Consider the following 21355-nt stretch of genomic DNA (forward strand, 5'->3'; position numbering starts at 1 on the left):
GAAACGTGCAGGTGCCTTGTGTGGGTTACACTACTGGGCAATTCTACTGCTTCCCTCATCCTTCACCTTCCCATTCGTTGCACAGGTGTCAGGAGGCAGCTCCTAAAGACTTCTACAACCTCCTTCAAGGCCCTTTGTTCTCCCTCATTCTACTTCTTGGCTGCTTTGCTCTGGCTCCCAGCGCTCATACGGCTGCTGCTGCAGGTCTGTTGCCTCCCCTGTAGGGCTTCCTTCTTGGTGCCATATTATGCACGCAAGTAATTGCTATTCCAAACTGATAATATTTTTAAAAGCAAAATAAGAAGCAGGAGGCACTGTACACACCCCACACTCAGAAAGAGAAGCCATAACTGCTCCAGCAAAGCCAGCAGCAGCATGGCTGCATGTGCACTGTGTGCCCAGAGAGATGACTGGGCAGGCGTTTTTGCTAATCCTTGAAGAGACAAAGAATTTTTAATTTTTAATTGAAGCAGTGAAAGCAAACCATCCTGACACGCTAAGTGCTGCGCCTGATATTCCCCAGTATGGAAACAATTGGCATGACCCAGTTCCTCCTCCCTCATACACTATTTATAACCTTATCCACTTTGTGCTGCAAGCAGAATCACGTTAAATGGAAAGTGCCACCAAACTGGCCGAAGCCCTGTACTGCTGGGATGGCAAGTGACTGCCACAACAAGGTTTCTTATCAGGGAGAACATTACTCCAGCAGCAGCGGCCCACGAGTTGGTTTTCAGAGCTATCAAGAGCTATAGCGCTGAAATAAAACCAGTAATCGATCTTCTTCCTGTCCTGCTCCACGCCAAGAAGTGATTTTCTTTTGCCTTAATTAAATGCAGCAAGGCTTTTATTTTCTGTTTAGGGCGTACTGATAAGAAGTGTTGTAACGATAGCGCGATACTCAGCTTAGGTCAACACTCCAAACATTTTGTAAATCTTTTGCCTGTTGTTGTTTTCAACGCAACCTCCCAACAGCTGTGGTAGGGAGAACCATCAGACTGCAGAGAGCAAGCGATGCACAGCACTGAAACCTACAGGTGCACAGAAACCCCCACCAGAAGCACCAGCCACCACAGCAGGAGGGGACAGTACACGGTGTGCATGCTGGTGGCTAAAGCAAAATCTTCTGCCTTTCCTCCTGTGCTGCTGCTCCCCTGCCAACACGGGGATGTCTCTCAAAGCAGATGCAAACGGAGCCTGTTCTGACCTGTCCAAGCTCCTCATTCAGGTCTGAGGTGTTCACCAGCGCTCCCTCTTTTATTTCTTCATCGTACATCTCTTTGTCCCAAGAGATGAAGAAGGAGCCCAAGAACTTCTGCATCTCTACTGTAACATACATGGAGACTGGGATAATAAAATTGAAGAGGACCATGAAGGACAAGAAGTCCGTGAACATCCGCAACACCTGCAATGGAAAGACAAGAAGAAGATGCAGTCTGTGCTTGTCAGGCATAACTCGGGGATGAGACAGTTCATAGCAACACCTCTGAGATTTTAGAGAGCATTTCTTTAAAGGTTCAATAGAAAAAAGCCCTCTGAAAATAACTGAGTACAGTTAAGACACGGGACCAAATTGTGCTTTCCTGTGATGTAGAAAATCTCCTTGCCATCTGCAAGCATACGAGAGTATAACAGAAGAGCACACAGTGCTGTTTCCAAGTGACTAAATATACGTTTCATTCAGGTACATATATTCATTTTCAGAATATACTGCTACAAGCTGGTTCTCATCTCAGGTATCTGCAGCAAGTGGTTTGAGACCAATCAAGCACTGATTCTGTGATATCCCTGAAGTCCTACTCAACAATCAACCACATCAGCTGATTCCCACCCACTCGCATTCACTCTTTCAGGCTTGGCTGCATGCGTCTCGGCAAGTTTAAGAACCTGGCTGACATGGCCTCAATTCAAGTTTATCTACTCAAAGCTGAAAGATAGCTCAAGTTCAGATAAGGATCCAGGTTCAATCAGCTGCTGCATTTATGTAATATCTCCGCGTGGTGGAAACAATGTTATCCTCCTGCTGTCAGTAGCCTGCATACATTTGCCTGCCCCCAGGGTGATGGGGACAGCAGCGTGCGAGCGGGGTTAGTGCCAGCCTTGCTGCGAGCATCACTGCGCACAAGCATGAGAGGCAGGTAGTAATCGAGACAGCAGACAAACACGAACAACAAGAGAGACTGCAGCGTGTGACAGCGCTTCCAAAGAGCAAGCAGGCATCACAGGACTGGCAGCAGACATGATCAGATTAAATAAAACTGTCAGAATAAATACAGCTGGAGGAGGTGCTGAAATACAAATCCATTTACCTTGAATGTCTCTCTCTCTTTTTTAGTCTTTTCATTGTACCAAGGCTCATCGTTAAATGGATTACTCTGCCAGACATATTTCAGAGTCGTGCACACAGTAGCTTTGCTCAATAGGATGCACAAGTACACTATCAAGAAAGCGTTGATAGATCTGAAAAAGAGGTTTCTTTTTAAAATTCTTGCAACTACTTTCATACAGAAAAATCATGCAAATAAGCAGGAACAAGCCTTCCTTACTCTTTAGAAGGGAATTACAGGACAAGCGCTTTTGACAGTGCTGATACTCACAGTCAGTTCATATAACTTAATATTCCTTACATTTTTTTTAAATAAAAAAGCTACTAAATGATGCAGGTCCTTGAAAGATATGCTTAATCAAACACATAGACTGCACAGAAAATCAGAAAGCATCTGAAACAAAGGGCGGCAGATTAGAGGATTCTTTCTGTGCAAATCATCCATGAAGGAAGCAACAGCTTTCACCAGTTTTTGCCTGCTATACTCACTTTTCTACAGCAGAGCGTTTCTGAGATTTCCCTTGGTAGTTCAAAGCCATTTTCGTTTCCATTCCAGTATAGACTGCCACTCCTGCAGAGGATTAAAGCAGAACTCATCAGGGACTCGCAACCCATAAGGGACCCAGCTTTCACCGAGCCATCAAGGGCAGCAGTGTTTACATGGAACTCGATTCCCAGTTCTAGAAATTGGCATTACCCAGGGGCTGCTCGACTGCAGAAAGCTCAGTGCCTGCTAAGTAATGTTAATTGCACGTATCCCTGAGCACTGACCAGCAGCTGAAGGATCACGCACAGTTAGAAAAAACATCAGTCTTCTCTAACAGCCTTCATCCTAAATTACCCGTGTCTAGACCTGTGATGCTGGCACAAGCATTTAACAGAGGAGCTGGAAACAACTCCCTGCTCTATGTAACCCAGACACAAAGAACAGCTTGCTTAGGTGCATTAACACAACCTGCACAGCTTGGCAGCACTGCAGATATAAGCAGCACCTCCACGTTTCATCCCCTAACTCTGCAATCAGCATAGCTCTGTAAGCAGTCAGCTGGCATACAACTGCAAAACAACCACAGAGCTCTGGCAGACAGGATGCAGGTAAGAATTTTCCCTCCCCAGATTTAGTGATAAATAATGACAAACATCGTTGCTCAACAGAACAATTTAAATCATAATAATTTTTAAAAACTGTTCACCATAAATCTTCTTGGTATTTTTGAGGGTAGCACCTTTCAGCAACAAGTTTTCAGGACCCAAAGACCTAAAAATGAAAGGTTATAATAGAACATCACTCAAAATTCTTTACCATTTAAACACTAGAGACAAATTATAAAGCTAAACCGATGATTGTTAGAGTTATCACTTTGTTTGCACTTTCAATGGGACACTGCATGACTCTGCCTGTTTTTCCCTTTACATACCTCTATTTCCATTACATCTTACGCAAATTATCCTCAGTGTGCAAAGTTCCAAATTTAATGGTGGATTCTCAGTGAAGTTTTGGAGCAATAAGTACCAAGTGTACAGATCTAACAAGTTCCAGTACTTATATAAAAACTGATTTTAAAAGCATTGGAAGTGCACCCATTTGAGCCCAGTCAGTCAGCAGCACCACACAAGATGACCGCTGATATTGCTTCCACTTGTGCTTTTATTTCTCTTTGAACATCCTACTCGTGATGCTCGGCTGCTTCCCCTTCTTCAGCTAACAGGGCTCAGGACAATCAGTGAAGGAGGCTGGAAATGCCCCAGTCCACATGCACGTGCGTGGTGGCCCTGCACGCCCAATGCTGGGATCCAGACCCTGGAAATGCGATGTAGATGTCTGTTCAGACACCCAGCATCCTTGAAGGGGGCAGTGAGAGCTACAAGACTAACCTGGCTACGGGCTCTTGGTTGCTTCTGTAAATGATAATCCTTCCAACAAATCTGCAATTAAAAAATACATGAGAATCTTGTATTACAAACACATTAATATTATAAAAGGGTACTACAAATGCACTGAAGAAGCATCATCAGGAGATGGGAACTAACATAGAAATTTGTGCAGCTGAGAGGTGAAGGCTTTGTCAGGGCCAACACACAGCCCACCCAGCCCGGGTGCCCCTGCCTGCCCCCCCCAGCCCACCCGGATTAAAGAGGAAAACACACGACAGCAAGCCTCCTTTCCAAAGAGCTTAACAACTGAGACAGCCAAATCCTAGAAGCAGTTCCAGTCAAGGCATTTTACTTGGAAGGTACACCGCTCGCTTTAGTGAACTATAACTTATTGCTACTGATCAGGCTGAAGCCTTGCAGGGCAGGCGGCTCAGTGGAGCGGTGAGGATGCCCACACTCACTTGTAGAGGTCCGGCTGCGGCTGCTCGCACTCGATTGTGGCCGTGAGGGAGTCTATGGCTTCATCCGTGCAGAGCACACTGGTGTCCCGCACTGCATAGTGAGTCTGGGGGGAGAGGCACACGAGGCTCAGCTCAGGTGGGTCCCCCCTCACCCAACATCCCACATCTCCCCACTGTGCCCCCGGGACGCTCCTGGTGGTAAGGAGAAGCCAGCCCCAGCGCCGGGGGAGCAGGCTGAGTGCTAGTGGCCCCAAAGCTATTTTTAGGTGCTGTGAAGCTCCATCGCTCACAATTAACTAGGAAGCGCACGAGGATCCGTGCACTGCCTGCAAGCACTATTTATAGGAGCTGCCGGCGGCTCTGAACCTCTGCAGGCTGTGCGCCAGGCTGCCTTAATCCGTCTTCATCAACAAACTTATTAACGAGCTTCCTCAACTCATTTGTGTTCCTCTCATTGTGCACAGTGCAGCAGTTCCTCCCACGAGGCACGCGGTCGTGATGCTATAAACACCCACCTGAATGCTTGGTGACCTGCCTGGGCTTTTGTACTGGAAGCACACACGCTTCTGCTATAAATCACAGCTCCCGTGAAGCAGCCCAGAACCGTCCACGCAATGCCCAATATCACATCAGGCCCCTGTGCCAAGTTTTGCATCCACTGCTCCTGTCTCCATGGACACTGTGCAATTACTGAATGATGCTTCAAAGCAGCTTCCTAATCACTCCCACCATCTTTACATCCACAGTCCCTCGGCCTACTTAAAAAACACATGCTCTTTTAGTTAACATACAGCTGAAGATTCATGCTGCAAAGACAGAGCCCTGCCACAATCCATTTTATAACTGTGCTCCAGTTCCTAGGCATGTTTTCCTGTCTGCACGACCTGACAGGCCCCGAGAAATACCCAACAGGTCGGCAACTGCTACCAGTGTGGAGGAGGTTTTGTGAGTACCTGCGTGTGCTTCCCTCGCCCCATTTCTCCTGCACAGCCTGGTTCCTAATCTTAGCTCTGTTTCCCCAAACAGCACTTGCTTTTCTATTCCCCCCTGCGCCTTCTAACTCAGTCTCCACCTTAATCTCGTCAAGAAACAGGAGACAGCTCCCCTTCACCAACAGGAATCCACAAACTGAGAAAACACAGTGCTTAATATAGAAATTTAGCATTCTGCTTAAAAACCCAGGTTAGTAAGAGCCAAGACTATGAAAAATGTAACTCTTGCATACAAGGCACCTGACAGTAATAAGCAGTTGCCTATTTAACATGGATATCTACTTTTGGCCTCACACCACTCCAAAGCTGTACTCCTCTTCACTAGTACATCAACACTGCATCAGCTCCTACACAAAATTGTCAGCACTAATTAATAGCCACCAATTAAGAGACCAGTTGGAGACCCCATACAGTTAGACCAACACTGGTATTCCCCCTGACTTCAGAGCGTGCTGGAAAGTATCATGAAATTTCAAAGTAACTTCCACATTTGCTCCTGCAGCTGCTAATATCTGTGTAACTGTTCATCAAACACAGCTGCAAACAAGTTTTCATGTCTTCTCACCAATGTAAATTTATTGTTCCTTTCCCTTGGAGAGAGGGAAAAAAAAAAAGAAAAAGAAAGGAAACACATCAAAGAGGAGATTCATCCTGAGCAAGACTAATATCAAATTTCACTTCTGATTCAGGGAAGGGGAAAGCAAACAAACAAAAACCAACAGAAGAAAAACACAAACCAAAAAAAAAAAAACAAAACAGCCAATCAAAAACGAGAGGGAGTTTTCTGCTCCCTGGTGAGAAATTCCCCAAATCAAATGAGCCAAGACACAGTGTCTCAGAAAGTCCCAAATCACACCAAAATATCTCCACTGAATAATAGCAGTGCTGGCAGGTACTGAAAAGAGAACTATAAGCTCAAGCAGCTGTAGCTGCTGCTTTACCTATGCAACAGATCTCAAGACAAGTGATAGGAGCAGGAAAGCAGTAACACATTGTCTAGGATGGACAACAGTGCAGCTAAGCCTTATAATTATTTACTGACACTATTTAGCTATAGATATTTATTCTGATAAAGAGGGAATCAATTTGGGGCAGGGCCAGCAGAAATGGCTGTTTAAGAAAACAAAGAAAAAACAAACAATCCACAGAGCACTTGGCTGCTGACTCACTGGATGAACAGACGGAGGGAGGAGATGTTAAATATAGCCATGGCCGTGGGGATGGGTGCTGCAGGAGCATCCTCCAATTAATCATCACACACACACACACACACACACATACACACACACAGAGCACAAGCACCAGCTTTGGTTGCGTGCTGCCCATCCATCCCCATCACCTTGAAATTTGACTCGCCATCCAGACTCGCCGTAGTGACGTAACAGGTCCCATCAGTACTACTTGAGGCCAAAAATATCAAGTCACAGGGGAAGGTCTCATCTGCTTTCACTTCTACTATGTCTCCAACCTGCAAGAAGAGAGACATTTCGGTGAAAAAACCTCTCTGATATTATTAGATGCTTACAGATTTAGCTCCTCTCAAAGCCTAGAAGAAATCACCTTGGCTATAAGAGGAATCAGGGTGTTCAAGATCAAGACCAAAAGCCAAAATTACTCACAGGAACCAGCCCACTCCCTGCTCAGCACCCCACCAGCCAGCCCCACAGCCCCATGCCATGCAGGTGCCCCAGCATCAGAGCACAGCCCCAGGGGTCGACACCACCCAGCGCTAAGGCAGCCTGCCCACGCAGCACCACTATTATTCAGTTCTCTGCTGAATCTTGATGAAGTCAGAGACTCTGTACTAATCTGAAGTGCAGGGTGATAAATTAACGTCAAAGCCGGTGTGCTTTCCTGGTGTCCTTGGGAGAGTTGGAAATAGAAGAGGACTGCCTGTCCCAGACAAATGCGGAACACTGACAGATCTGTCATTTGTCAGCGCAGGCACAGCTTTTGCAAGACAGCTTCTCAAAAGCAGTCAAACAAAGGAAGCTTCACTTATTAACCGGGAAGGACTCAGAGCAGCTCACGCAAAAGTCAGAGAAACCTTGTGCAGCTCAGTGAGACCACAGCACATCCCTGCTACAGGCACCAGCATCTATCACAGACCCCAGAGTCTGGTCTGTTTTGGTGATAACTACATCTGAATTCTCTGTTAATGGTTACCTTGATTTTTTCACTCTCTTTCTGCACTTGCTTTGCATTTTCAATAATGAAGACATTACTCTTGTTCACCTCATTGTCAGCTCTGTGTCTCAACCAGTCCTCGTACCCCTAGGCACACAAATACAAGCAACAAAACTTGTAATGGAGCAGTAAACTAACCAAATAGGATGCATTGGGAGGGAGAAAGAAGGAGAGAGGGGAAAAAAAAAAAAAAAGAGTAAGTTAAACAGTCCTCAGAACTCCTTCATGCCTGACTAAACATCAACCAGAGTAGCTCAGACTGAATCAATTTACTTTAAAAACTTCATATGCATATTTGACAGATTCAGAACAGATTAAAATAACACACAAAAAATAATCTATATGCATTGCATGCAATGAGCAGCTAAATTACTGTAACGTGTTTCTATTATTCTCAGTGTTGGCAAGAACAGGCTGATAATATGAATAATATGCTTAGCACCCTGCGACTCTTTCCTATGGTAACGCAGGACAAGTCTCTTCCTCTTCAGTCTTCACTAAAAGAATAAAACATTCATACTTGAAGCAGATGGATTTTACTCTAGCTCTCCCTCTCTGGCCCCTGCAGAAGAAACTTATCTTATTATTTAGTACTTCTGCAGAGGAAATTTAGAGTGGCACATGTGCATGTGATAGGAGAAAAAGGTCTTTCAACACTACAAGAAAGAGGACTACATGTTTTCAAGTAGCTGAGTTTAAACTGAACCCGTCCCTTCTATTTACCAACAAGGCAGCAGAGCACTAGCTGTCTTTGGAGCACATCTCTGTACTCTGCAAAGAGCTCAAGAACATTTCTAAGAGAAAAAAAATTCAAGTAAAGTCAGACCTAGAGAAGCAGCCGCAGTGTTATCCTTGCTATCTACCACAGTTCACTTTCAACAATACATGGAGGAGGATGTTTTACACTGCCAAACAAGATACACCAACATCCACACTCAGCACGCAGTCTCTTGAAGAGACCTTCTGAGAAGAGGTTCCCAAACTCTACAAGCCCACGTTGATTATTCACTCTGTCACACACATCGTGAAGAGCACGAGAACATGCCTACAGGAAGGCTATCTTCCTCTCCCAGTTACTGCTGGTACCTGTTTGATGGCTGTGACGGTGATCACGAAGAAGAGAGGAAGGCCGCTGGTTACCGGGCTGGTCGGGGTGTCCACTATCACCTGCAGACAGTAAGAGCAGACTGGTGACAACACGCTTCGGGCAGCAGAATAAGCAAGAACTCTGGCCAGGGGTGCAGAACAGTGCTTGGTACACTTAGAAAGAACCAAGGCAGGGAAAGAGGATAGGACAGAAGCAGCATCCATATGTGAAGAGCAAGATGACCTCATTTCTCACTGAGCCTCAGAAAAAACATTTATCCTCTTTGACAGTGAAGAGTGGGCACATGCAAACCCCAAATCATGGGCAGTTGCGAACAGGAGGGCGGCACCAGTCCTCCTGAACCACTGACACTGAGATGCTAGAAGTGACAAGCACCAGCCTAATTTACCAAGGAAATACACCGTGAAATGGAATACAGACATCTAAATAAACCATTTTGCCTTTGGGCTCTGATGCGGAGTTCAGAGCATAATTTAAGCACAGCACAGAGATCACAGGAGGGTCAGTAGTTGGAGTCCCTGAGCTAGGCACAGCACTCAATGCTGGGCCTTGAGCCCTCTAGAAACCAAGCCCAGCAGAGCCTCCTCAACTTTAATTAAACCCTGGGGCTGCGGGAAACCACTGTTTGTTTGACAGCATCATGACTTGGCCTGAAGGGGAAAAACAGCAGAACACGTTCATCATCGGGAGGGATTCACATCAGAGCAGGAGGAGCTGCACCGCTTCCCCACTGATGAGATTCATCATGGAGGTGTCCTCTCCCAGCAGACAGCACACACGGCCTTTCACCTCACAGCTGAGCGTGTCCAAAGGCAGGTGTCCTGTGCCTGCTCAGTGCCGGCGGCGTCATTTTGGCAGCAGGAGGGCAGCAGCCCAAAAGCAAACAGAGAGTTGAGATGAGGTGCACCGAGACGCAGCCATCCATCTGTGCAGGCCTCACGACTCCTGCCATTGGGGACTGCCAGCAGCGCTGCTCCCAGCGTCACTTCAAACACTGTGCAGGGACCAAAGCAACCTCAGGGCTTCCCCAGGGTACAGGAACTGGGCTGTTCTACTGGCATCTCTGGACAGGAGGGAGCACAGGAAGCAGATGCAGAGGACTGCAAGGGAAAGGGACTGAGAAGCGGGCAGAAAGGCTTTGTGTCCCACAAAGGGCCTTTGTCATGCCCTGTTTGTTTGCATTCTCCAAGCACGCTCACAAACAACAGCATCTGTATGTTTGTTGTTTCAGGCTGCCTTATGCACAGCACTGGGAGCAAGCTGCATGGAAATTAACTCTTTGAAATGCTGCACAATTTTACTCAGCATGACTGGGCCTAAACTGAGAAGTGCCAAACAACGCTGACGTGGAGCGTATGTCAGGGGTGGGAATTAAGCAGGGCGAGGGCAAACCAAAGTAAGCACAGCAGGTCCTTGAGGAACACAACCCCAGGTTCATCCTAATGAGCATCACAGTTTACAAACAGAAGGCTGCAGCAACCACATTTTGGAGAGCCTCAAGTGAGCAATGGGAATCACAGACACGTCACGCAGAGCATGGCACGCCCAGATGGCCACCTGAAGCATGGGTCAGTCAGCCAAAATTTATTTTGCAAGTGGACAGAACAAAGGAGAGCTGAGAGATATCTGCCCCGGGCTCCCTGAGTCTCTCATTGCTACGCCACGAGAGTTTTCTGCACTGGACAGCATGCAGCTGTATGTATTCGTTTAACAAACAGTATAATTTCCACACAAATGCTGTATTATAGAGGTATAAACACAAGTACTGGACGAAGTCCCTGGAATAACCTACTGATGTATTTGGAAGTTGCTGCTGCACTCTCAACGCAGCCCACAGCTCAACACTGCTCCTCTTCCTTGGCTGCTGGTGGGAAGCAGAGGGATGCACGAGCTGCGTGCCAAACCATCAAAGGCAAACTCCTCTGAAGCTATTTTTGAGATATTTTGGGACTTCAACAGCTTAATTTGGATCCACTTAAAAGTGACAAAATCCTTCTGTTACTTAACAGTTTCTTCCAAATTCATTGTTTACAAGACCGAAGACCACAATCCAGAAGTCATCTTTATCACAAGGAACATCTTTCAATCCTGGCACCTCCTAAATAAGCTGACTGCTGCCAGCTTGGTCTCTCTACAAACACACTTGACCACACTTAATCTAGGCAATCCGTTTCCTCCAGGAGCTGACTCAGTTTCCCCTGTGTGTTGCAATAGGAGCGCCAACGAAACAGTTATCTGTATCCCTGTTAGTGCACTAATTAGCATCTTATGTTTAACATGTGTACTTTCTCTGCCTCTCTCTCAACCAAGAGCTGAATTTGGAGCTCAGCAGCAGGCAGTGCCAGGCTATGTTCTTAAAGCAGCACTTGTAGCAACTCTAATAATTTAAGGTAATTTGAAGATAAACATTAACATTTAAGCTTTAGATGCCATTTACCACGCTATAACTATTGATATAAGTGACTAGAATCGTTGTGAGTGCTTCTTTTTAAGGCTCCAGCAGCCCCAGAACAATGAGGGCCAGGGGCCACTGGGGACTCTACAGGGTAGCAAGTGCGTTAGTGCTGTGGGATTTTTGTTCCGTTGGGTTTGGGTTTTCCCCCTCTAATGGAACATGACGGTTGCTTCCTTATTTTGGAGGCAATCATAACTCACAGAGTGAAAACAAGGAGGAAGAGCAAGACTTTTCTCTCACCAACATATATCTGTGATTAAAACAGGCAAGCAGCTAAACTACGGCGAGTCCTGTAAGCAGAATCAAGAGCAAGCCGTGTCCTTAACGTCCAGAGGGTCAGCAGACCAAACACAACACCACATCACTAAAAGGCCATCTCCATGAGGACATCCCGACTGCAGGGCATTGCTTCAGTGCCAGCCAAGTTACAAATTCCCTCTGACATGAGGGAGCGACGCCAGTAAAATCAAGCGATGGCAAGCAGCTGATGCCAGGGTTAGCTGCCCTCCTGCAACGCTGCCAGGAGCCGCGCACAGCCGTCACCTTGGGATCCCCTGCTTCTCTTGCAGCTGCTGAAATGGCCATAAACCATAACTCGTTGCTGTCAGGATAAAAACGCGAGGTCTTTTAAACATGCAGACTCAGGGAGAGCGATACCTTGAGACCTGACCCAACAAAATGCCAGAGATGCCATCTTAACACAGGTTGTTTGCAGCAGCTCTGCGGTGCTACTTGTGAGATTGCTGGGGGAGGATTTTTGATGCCTCAATACCAGCCCTACAATAAGGTGTCTGATAAACCCTGTGCTTGAGTACACAGTATAAAAGGTGAGTAAATGCATTGTGGTGACTCTTCCATACTCCCCAGCCCTTCCCCAGAAATGCATTCTGACAGCCTGCTTTTCTTTTTGGTTAACAGAACGGAAAACAAATATTCAGGTTTGCTCAGCTTGTCCCTTAGCGAAGCCACAAAGCAGAGCAGAAGTTCACCCGTGTATAAAATCTGTTACTCATTCTGTGGAGAACAGCATCCTGAACCTCATATTCCCAAAGCTCATGCTACGCCTGCTCTGAATTTTACTGAATACAGCCCCTCTCCCCCAGCTGCCTTGAAACTCACTGTAATTAAGATGCATGAACGTCATATTACCTGGGAAAACACATGTTGTTATAGAGCAAAAGTAACAAAGATGATAAAAAACCCACAATCTGAGACCTTAATTCTGCAGCATTAACCATACATATTTTCACTGGCTGACTGATGTTAATGGCTGAAGAGTTAAGATGGTTTTAAATCATTTCAGCAGACATTTGAACACTGCCTCAGGCAGGCCCCCAAAATGTAATTGTTATTTTGCCTTGAATGGCTTACCAGAATTATAACACAGCTTTCAAGGAAAAGAACCATATTTAGAAGCACCAAGAGGCAGGTTTCAGCTTCATTCTTGGTGCTCAAGCTGTGCTTACCATCACTATGTAAAAAGAAACACCCCCGGCACCCAGCTCAGTGCAGAAAGCTCTTACCTGCACGAGGAAGATGATGAGGAAGTAGAAGTTGGCAATTCTCCTAAACTGCTCAAAGAGGTTCTTCGGGAGGAAGTTCCAGACTGTGTACTGCGGGGAGAGAGGAACGGGCTGCTGGGCACCTCACAGCTTCCAAGTGCCAGCACAAAGAGATCAAGACACAGGGCTTACTGTGGGCTGCAAATGGGAGGTATCTGCATGTGACAGGACAGGAGTTCTCTCTTTAAACTGAGGCAAACTGTGGCAGCAGGTACAAGAACCACTGCTGCCATCCCCCTCGATGGGCACAATGCAGCTGTGGCTGAGCTCCGGCATCTACTTCCACCACCACATCACAAACTCTGGCCCTCTCCACCGCTTCATTAAACAGTTGGAAGTGTTTTTGAGTTAGGTGGGGCTTTTTTGTTTGTTGGTTCTAAGTTAGTCAACTGTTTCTATTTTGTTAAAACAACCCAAACCTCATAGCTGGAGACAGTGGAGAGCAAAAAAAGATAAACACCGCAGGATTTGTTTCAACAAACAGTTTCTACACAGGCATTTCAGGAGACACAAGGTAATGAAAAGGTAATGCACAGTGCAGAGCTTTTTTTCCAAATTAAAAGAAAATTTGGAGCTGCTGTTCTGCTTAGACAAACACCTTGTTGCCCACGCAGATCCGTTATTAGGCTGCGCTTCGCTATCATTTTAAGAATGCAGCTGAATCATTTGCTTAGAAAATGTGGAATTTAAGAACGACATGGAAAACAACGGGTCTAATATCTGATCTCTCAGTGTGCTTTGAGTAAACAATGAATATTAAGCAGCCAAGTCTCGAGACCAATGTTCATTTAATTAGAAAACAGACTGGTCACGTAAGAAGAGTCCACGTGAGCAAATGCAAATGGAAAAAAAGAACAAGGGCACAATATTCAAAAATAAATCAGAGAAGAACTACAGAATTAGTGCTAAAACAAACAATTTATCGGAGAGACAACTGACGCATGGGAAGGTGTTCTCTGAAGGACCACTCCTGCACGTCAGGGAAAAGTCAATGGGAATGCTACACACATTGAAAGTATTTAGACCTTAAACTTGTCCCCAGTATAAATGCAGCACGGAGTCAAAAAGTACAAACAAGATCCAAGCTGTATAAATAAAGACAGGAGAAGAAGCAAGCCCGTACAGCTCGAGCACAGTAGAAGCTTAACAGTATGCTCAGCATCACGGCTCCTAAGCAACACAACACGCATCCAGCTGTGTTGACAATATTGGATGCCACTTGTTTGATATTTTACTTGAATCGGCTTCAAATCATTTGAAAGAGCTTCATGAATGTCATGGAAAAAGCTAAGCAGAAGGTAGACGGGTGTCATCAGTTTTCCACAACAAACAAAAGCTACATTAATACAGTATGAATGTTTCCCCTTTCATCCAAAGGGATAAAGCAAGCATGGTTATTTTTAATCTGCTTGAAGAGAGAAAAACCCATGAAACAAAAACCACGGGAATCATATGCATACGTCCATTTATAAAATAACCCCCACGGCCTTTCGCAAATCTAAATAGCTGTCATCTCACGTGCTGCATTACACCCAACCTGCCCCTTCCCCAAAAAGGGAATGCCTAAAAACCGTAAGTAAGTAGCCCAGTTTACAGGCGCTTTGCTCTCATCCAGCCCAGAGGAGAGCTTACCTTGGAGGAGACGATCCTGTTGTCGCAGAACTTCTGTGCCACGTAGGCATCTGCCTCTGAAACCGCCCGGTGCCCGACCACCACGGTTCGCGTTCCGACCCGCTTCTCCTCCCCGGCACACTGTTGGGGCAACAAGGAAAGGCAACTTTCAGCTTCTAGCTCAAAAAAAAACCCCAACAAATTAATATCTGTATCAACAGCTTCCAGCTTCTGGTTGTCCTTTAGTTAAGTTCTTGGCCCCACCAACAGCAGGGAATCTTTCAGCCAAACCAGTTGGCCACATTATGGTGGTGATGGGTTGATGGTTAGACTGGATGATCTTAGTGGTCTTTTCCAAGCCTAATGATTCTGTGATTCAAGGCAAAGCCTCACGCTCCAGGCTTCTCCCCAGGGCCCCACAAAGGGAAGAAGCTGCACCTTCCTTCATGCTTTTCTCCTGCCAAACCTTCAAGCCCACCTGGAACATCTCCCTGCCTCCCTCAGGACGTGGACTCAGGATTGAACTTTTTAAGAGTTTAATGCTATTTTTGGATGCTATTTTACGTCCAAAATAAAAACAGCAATAACGAAGCAGACAGCTTCTCATGACAAACTCACCGCACGGAAAGTTTATTTTAAAAGAATAAGCGCACATTTTAACTTTTATACAAATGCCAGTTATGTCAACAGAACGTCAGGAGAACGGATGGCTTTTCTGCTTAAGCAGCAGAGCACCTCAGCCTCATTTGCTCCACGCAGGCCCAAAGACCCCTGGGCACGTGGCTCAGAGGGGAGGGACCAATCCGCAGCCCACACCTGCCAGTAAATAATTTCTTTTAATCATTTGTTAAACATTTCTCAACTTTTCCCCAGGTACAGACAGTGGGTGCACACTGGCACGAGGAGCCCCATGCCCAGGGCAAGCAGTGCTCGCTCAGCTCCAGCTCTACAGGTCACTAATTGATGGCTGAGTCTTAGTAGTAGCACTCAGAGAAGGCTTAAGAGGAGATTTAGGAAGTGAGTGCCATGCCTTTGTGAAAATCATAGAATATGCAGACTGGCAGGGAAGGGGTTGAGACTTTCTTTTCCCCTTACCATCCTTCCTCAAAAAATTTAATTCCAACAGAAAAAAAAAGCACATATTCCTTGGATACAAGCGAGTGCCTGATAGCACACAGAGCTTCCTTACACCACGGGGAACTCAGATAAACACATTCCTTTTAAATATTCTAGAGGAACCCAAGTGTCCCACATCTTCGAGTGGCTTTTTTTTTCTTCGCAGAGAATGGCTGACTGTCTGAAGCCTGCAGTTCTGAAAAGGAGGCATCAGGGATGACAGCTATTTTCTTATGTTGTCCGAATTTTAAAAGCTCACCTATCAATATGCCCATGGAAGGTCAGCTGAGGCTCAGCATTTTGCTATCAACTTGTCAACGGTTTACGGGCGTTAGGCCCGATTCTGTGACAAAGGGGACGGGGGACCCAAGGGCCCACGTCCCGGGAAAAGGGGAAAGGGGAAAAGGGTAGGGAGATGGCCCTGAGAGCAAAGAACAGCGGCAACAATCTGAGGAGAAACAAACTAATTTACTAAATAAGATATTGGAATGCAAAACAACACACTATAATACAATATAATTACAATTTAAGCTGATAAATCCAACACAGAGAGAGAGAATGTCCCAAAGTCAAGGTAGGCCTTACTCTACTACCGACGATAAGACGGCTGGAGAGCGAGGTGCTGCCAAGACGAGAGACGGCGGAAAAAGGGACGAGGTCTCGTGATCTGCAAGTTTTTATACTGCGAACTTCTATCTTTTCCCTCCGGCTGGAAAATGGTAACAAAGGAGCAAAGTGCCGTGGGGACTGTAGTAGTCCTTCTCTTCTGAGAACTAGGTATGTCCACTACATGATGTTATGATGTGGAATACCAATAACCAAAAATCACAAAACCATGACACAACTTTTTTGGGATGAGCTGGGAACAGCTACTGCTTGATGACAGCAGGCCAGGTGGGGGCAGCTAACTACCAACAGGATTCATGACGTGAAGCAATCAGAGCACCACATAGAGACGGCAGAATTAAGCTTTCAGCTCCCAGGAATCCCAACATCTTTAGCCTAAATTTGTACCTCTCTCCCTCTCCATCTGCACACCTCCTACTCCTTCACCGGCTCTTCCAAATTTCACAGAAACTATTGCAGCCCCCTGCACAGGAACAGGCTGGCATGTAGTCATCTTGGTAAAAATTAGCAAACCTGGGTAAAAATTAATGGCAAAGACCAAGTTCAACACAAGATGAACTCGTGCTCTGCAGAAGTGAGCTATGGAAACCAGCATCTGTGCTACCTGCTTCCTTTATTGTCAGGAAAAGTAGTGGGGGAAAAGAAACACATTTGATTCAGTATGGTTGCAAGAAGCACATAAACCAAAAACTAATCAAAAGGAATTCCTTTCATGTGTGCTGAAGATATCTTCAAGCCACATAGTAAAGACAAATAACTCACAGAAGCAGATCTAACAAAAACCACAGGCATTAAAAAAAGCTGTCTCCTAAAACCAGAGATAATTATAGTGTACAAGTACAAAGCTCAACCTCTTGAATGAAATCACAGCTTATATTAAATATATGCAGAAGAAAGATTAAACCACATTACTCGGCTTAGATCTCATGAATAGTTTAAAGTCTAATCACTCCTGCATTGTTCCACGTATCACAGAAGTAGTAGAGGAGACACGATTTACTAAAAAAAAAAAAAAAAAAATGCCAACAAAAATAACAACTCCCAAACCATCCTGTTCTGTTTCATTTATCCTCAGAACCAAGGAGAACACACGTACAACTTTAGAAAGCCCCCACAAATCTCATAAAACCTCCTCAAACTGCCAGGCAGCCGCACCAGCACTGAGCACGCCGACCTCCCCGCCTGCTCAGCCCTTCTACCCAACCAATATATTTTTAATTGAAATTCTTCTTGCCAATTTTTATATTACTCTCTGCACTGAGTCACTTCTGCATGAGTACAAGCAACGCTTTGACAAAACACTTAATAATTTAGCAGTTAAGGCTACGCTTACCCACACGGACCACATGCTAGGCAGATCTCCTGATTTACAGAGCGAGCTCCACCGATCTGAATCAACTGCACTCTCAACCGTGTCTGTGAGAGCTGATAACCTTCCCCGTCCTAAGGGGAATATCCCTGCGTTTGCAGCACTGCGCGCCCAGAGGTCCGGCAACAAACAGCTGGAGCTGAGCAAAGCTTAGGGCACCCAGAGGAACCGGGACCAAGGTGACTTCTGCTGGGTGGCCACACGTAGAGGAGGGATAGCCAGGAGCACAGCATGGCAGAAAGATGCCATTTAAACACATGGAAAATGGAAATTAAGAAAACAGTACCACTAGTGGCTCTGAGCAGGGGCTCAGGGGGTCCATCCAATGACCACCAAGCAACATGCAAGTGTAAAAAGCATGGAAGGACAATACAGTGGAAAAAGGACCAATGACATGGAAAAAAAAACAACAACAATAACACTTCTTCACCAAAAGCAGGGGTAGCACAGTCAGCACACAACTGTGCTGCAGGGGGCTCAACACCCGAACCTCATCTCTTGTCCCCAGCAGGGCTGACAAGGTGTGCTCCAGCAGAGCATCCCCTACCCAAATTACACTTTTCTAAATGAAAGCCAGGGTACAGCCCAGTGACACAAAGTTCCCTGTCCTAAGGACGTGCGGCCTCGCCGCACGCACCCATGGGTAAGGCAGTCACCTCCAGCAAGGACAATGGGCTGGGGAAGAGCAGAGCCCAAATCAACCAAGATTCCTGGAAAAGCTGATTTAGCAAATAAAGCCAGCGATACAAGCACAGATAGCAATGGAGGGTGCGGAGGGCAAGGGAAAGGGCTACTTGAAAGATGTAAGAAGGGTGGAGAGAGGAAACCCAAGCATTTTTTTCCTTTCCAGATAAATCCCCTGCAGGAATCAGCCCTTTCCTGCAGCCAGAAGCACAGCCCAGCCCCAGGAGCATCGTTGGGGGCAGCCCTGCCGGCACGGGCCCCGCTAAGCGCATGCGGGGAAGCCAGCCGTGCCAAAGAGCCTGGAAATAGAGCACTTATGGCTTTGATTAATCTGCCGTGAGAGGAGCCAGACACAGGCAGTGACCCTTAGTTCTCCTAATGAGAGGCCCTGGCCACGTGTGCTGTTACAGCAGCGTGAGGTTGGAGGTCTGCCCCACTCCTCTCAGCTTAGGGGCCTCCAGCTTGTCCCCTCACCAGCATGGGCTGGAAAATGCGGGACTGCATGGTCATCTCCTCATATCCCACAGGACAGCGACAGAAGCAGGCAGGGATACAAGGCATCAGCTGGTGGCAGAGGAAGGAGACGCCTGTGGCTTCTAGCAGAGCTGGGGAGATCCCGGTGAGGCTCTCTGGGCACCCCAGCACAGCACCCATGCTTCTGCTCAGCCTCACGGCCACCAGCCGCCATCCTGCCCCTCGGCCAGCAGCTTCACGGGTCACTCGCTGCCCTTTAATTAACTCCCTTTGGCTCCAAACCTGGTAGTTTGAGCTATGGAAAAAGCCTGCTCTAACCAGAGCAGGAGGCGGTCAGCGTGTTCCATCCCAAGGGACATGAAGCACTACGGGGGGGGAAAAGGCCTAAGAGCTTTTCGGGTGCTTTTTTGGCTGTCCACAAATCACGAAGCACCACGCTTTCCCAGCACACATGCCACATCATCCATAATTACAGCTTCAGCTCAGCAGCAATTTGCAGAAAGTCAGGATCAGCTGTGATGCAGAAAGCCTAACAGACCAAAGCCAGCAGATACCAACTGGGAAAACCTTACTTAATCGCCGCTATTTTGTGGAAAGTATGCTGCTACTGTTCAAGCACAACCACTGCCCTCTGGAAGTTTTCAGGATCTCAGCTCTTCCCTCTGCCCTGCAGGAGCCAGGGTTACAAAACCCTCCTTCACATTGCAGCAGCATTTTTTTTTTTTTTTTGGCAGACAAAAATAAAGTTCAACCAGCATGCTGCCGGCATCTCAAATTCAGTATCGCAGGAACACTCCAGAGCTGAGAACAGAAGAAGGATTTTGAACAAGAGCCCAAACGCTTTTACAGCGGTCACAAAGAAAATACAGCGAGGTCTTCCCTCCTCCAGACCTCTCCCCCTCCCCTCCCAGCTCACGCTGTGCACACACGTCTGCTCGCGGGCAGCTATTTTAGAAAGGCAGAGAGCTCTCCAGTGCACAGGCAGCAATTTGCTCTGGCAAAAATTAGCAAAAGAGCAAACTGGGTAAAAAAAAAAAAAAAAAAGCTCAAAGTTTGCAATTGTCAGTGCTTGCATCAGTCCAAACAGCTATAATTTGCTGGCTTTCTAGCTGCTTCCTGGTCCTTTGAAAGCCTCAGTTCTTCAGTTATAGAAACAACAACTAATAGCTAAATGCCATGGTACGCTTCTTGGCTTGGTGACATTTCTGTAACCCCATGCTCCTCCAGCCACCCATACCTGTCCCAGCTCTGACTGCAGGAGAGCAGCCCCTGGGCACCCAGGCGCACAGCCCCAGCTGCTGGGACCCTGCCTGTTTGCCCCTGCTTCTTGGGGTTAAGTTTTTTCTGTTCTAACCAAGTTAAAGCTGTTGTCTTCTAACTCTGCCCCTGCTGCTCTGCAGAAAAACATTTACACAGAAGTAATGGGGGAGGGAGGAAGGGGGAAGAGATGGAGAGATCACCTGGTTCAGCCCTTGCTCCCAGGCAGAAGCAGCTCCAGATGCCCCAGATCCCATCCGCAGTATTTTCCCCTCTGGGTCACTACAGCAACCAGATTTATGCTCTGGGCTGCACATGCGGCTACAACAGCTACTGGGAGCAGAGCAATTAGCCCAGCGAGAAAGAAACCCTCAACACGTGGCCTGTAATTGTTTATCCTCAGGAAATCCTTTTGGCTCCTGTTCCCGTCAGGCTGGGTAGCAGAGCAGCAGAATCAATCCAGCCCAGCACGCGTTACCCCATCCGCAGTACCGGGATCTCACAGCCTGCGGGCTGAGCACAGCCAGCTGCACAACGTCAGGGGTTTGAAGCAGGGGGAAATCAGCTCATCCATGGGAACTTAAGCCTCCCGGAGCTGAGGACTGAGCCAAGCTGCCTGCTGGGATGCCGGTGCACAAGGGATTTCAGCATCATAGCCATGGAAGCAAGCAGGGTGCGAGTAGTATTGCTGTGTGTGGGAGAACAGGGCAGCATCCTGGCCGGGATATGGTCCTGGTGACTCACAGCACATGCAGCCCAGCCATTCCCATCCTGCCCAACCCCAAAGCCTCTTTCCCTAGACAGGGAAAGGAAGAAGGGTGTTTCTGTCCTCACCGCTATCAGGACAAGTTTCTTCACATGCAAGATTTCCTCTCCCTGCATGTTCGATCTTCCCACCCTGCACTCACCGGAATGGTATCTGTTAAGTGAAAAGTCCCACTTCCATCCATTCAACTTCATTTGGAAGAAGCTGCCCAGCAAAAAGTGCTGAAAACGAGGTGCTCCACAAAATTAGCTTGGCCAACAAACGCGCCCTCACTGAGCAAGCATTCATAGAAGAGGTGAGCTGGGAGGAAGAGGGAGAGAAAAAAAAAAAAAAGAAAAATAGAAAAAAGAAAGAAAGAAAAAAAAAATAACCTCCTTCAACCGAGAGAGAACAAATCCAGCGTGCACAACTCCAAGCCAGGAAAGCAGTGCTGCAGCTGAGGCCGATGCAGCCCGGCTGCCCAGCCCCGCAGGACGTTACATCAC

The 21355-nt window shown here is 46.8% G+C and overlaps 1 protein-coding gene across 6 annotated transcripts in view; it reads right to left on the bottom strand.

Moving 5' to 3' along the window:
- ATP11C (ATPase phospholipid transporting 11C) overlaps positions 1 to 21355 on the bottom strand; it is a 52161-nt gene that overhangs the window by 21390 nt on the left and 9416 nt on the right. For 3 of the 6 annotated variants that reach the window (XM_021406614.1, XM_021406613.1, XM_021406610.1), the window contains exons 2-12: positions 14599 to 14718; positions 12928 to 13017; positions 8928 to 9008; positions 7821 to 7928; positions 6994 to 7122; positions 4663 to 4766; positions 4202 to 4252; positions 3520 to 3584; positions 2816 to 2897; positions 2310 to 2460; positions 1208 to 1405 (exon numbers count right to left, since the gene is read on the bottom strand). In XM_021406614.1, the coding sequence (XP_021262289.1) occupies positions 1208 to 1405; positions 2310 to 2460; positions 2816 to 2897; positions 3520 to 3584; positions 4202 to 4252; positions 4663 to 4766; positions 6994 to 7122; positions 7821 to 7928; positions 8928 to 9008; positions 12928 to 13017; positions 14599 to 14718 (1179 nt within the window). Of the gene's footprint in view, positions 1 to 1207; positions 1406 to 2309; positions 2461 to 2815; positions 2898 to 3519; positions 3585 to 4201; positions 4253 to 4662; positions 4767 to 6993; positions 7123 to 7820; positions 7929 to 8927; positions 9009 to 12927; positions 13018 to 14598; positions 14719 to 20307; positions 20437 to 21012; positions 21116 to 21355 lie in introns of those variants that run through there. The other 3 variants (XM_021406608.1, XM_021406609.1, XM_021406611.1) reach the window with 2 other exon arrangements.

Source organism: Numida meleagris, chromosome 8, assembly GCF_002078875.1.
Source record: "Numida meleagris isolate 19003 breed g44 Domestic line chromosome 8, NumMel1.0, whole genome shotgun sequence".
Lineage (NCBI taxonomy): Eukaryota > Metazoa > Chordata > Aves > Galliformes > Numididae > Numida > Numida meleagris.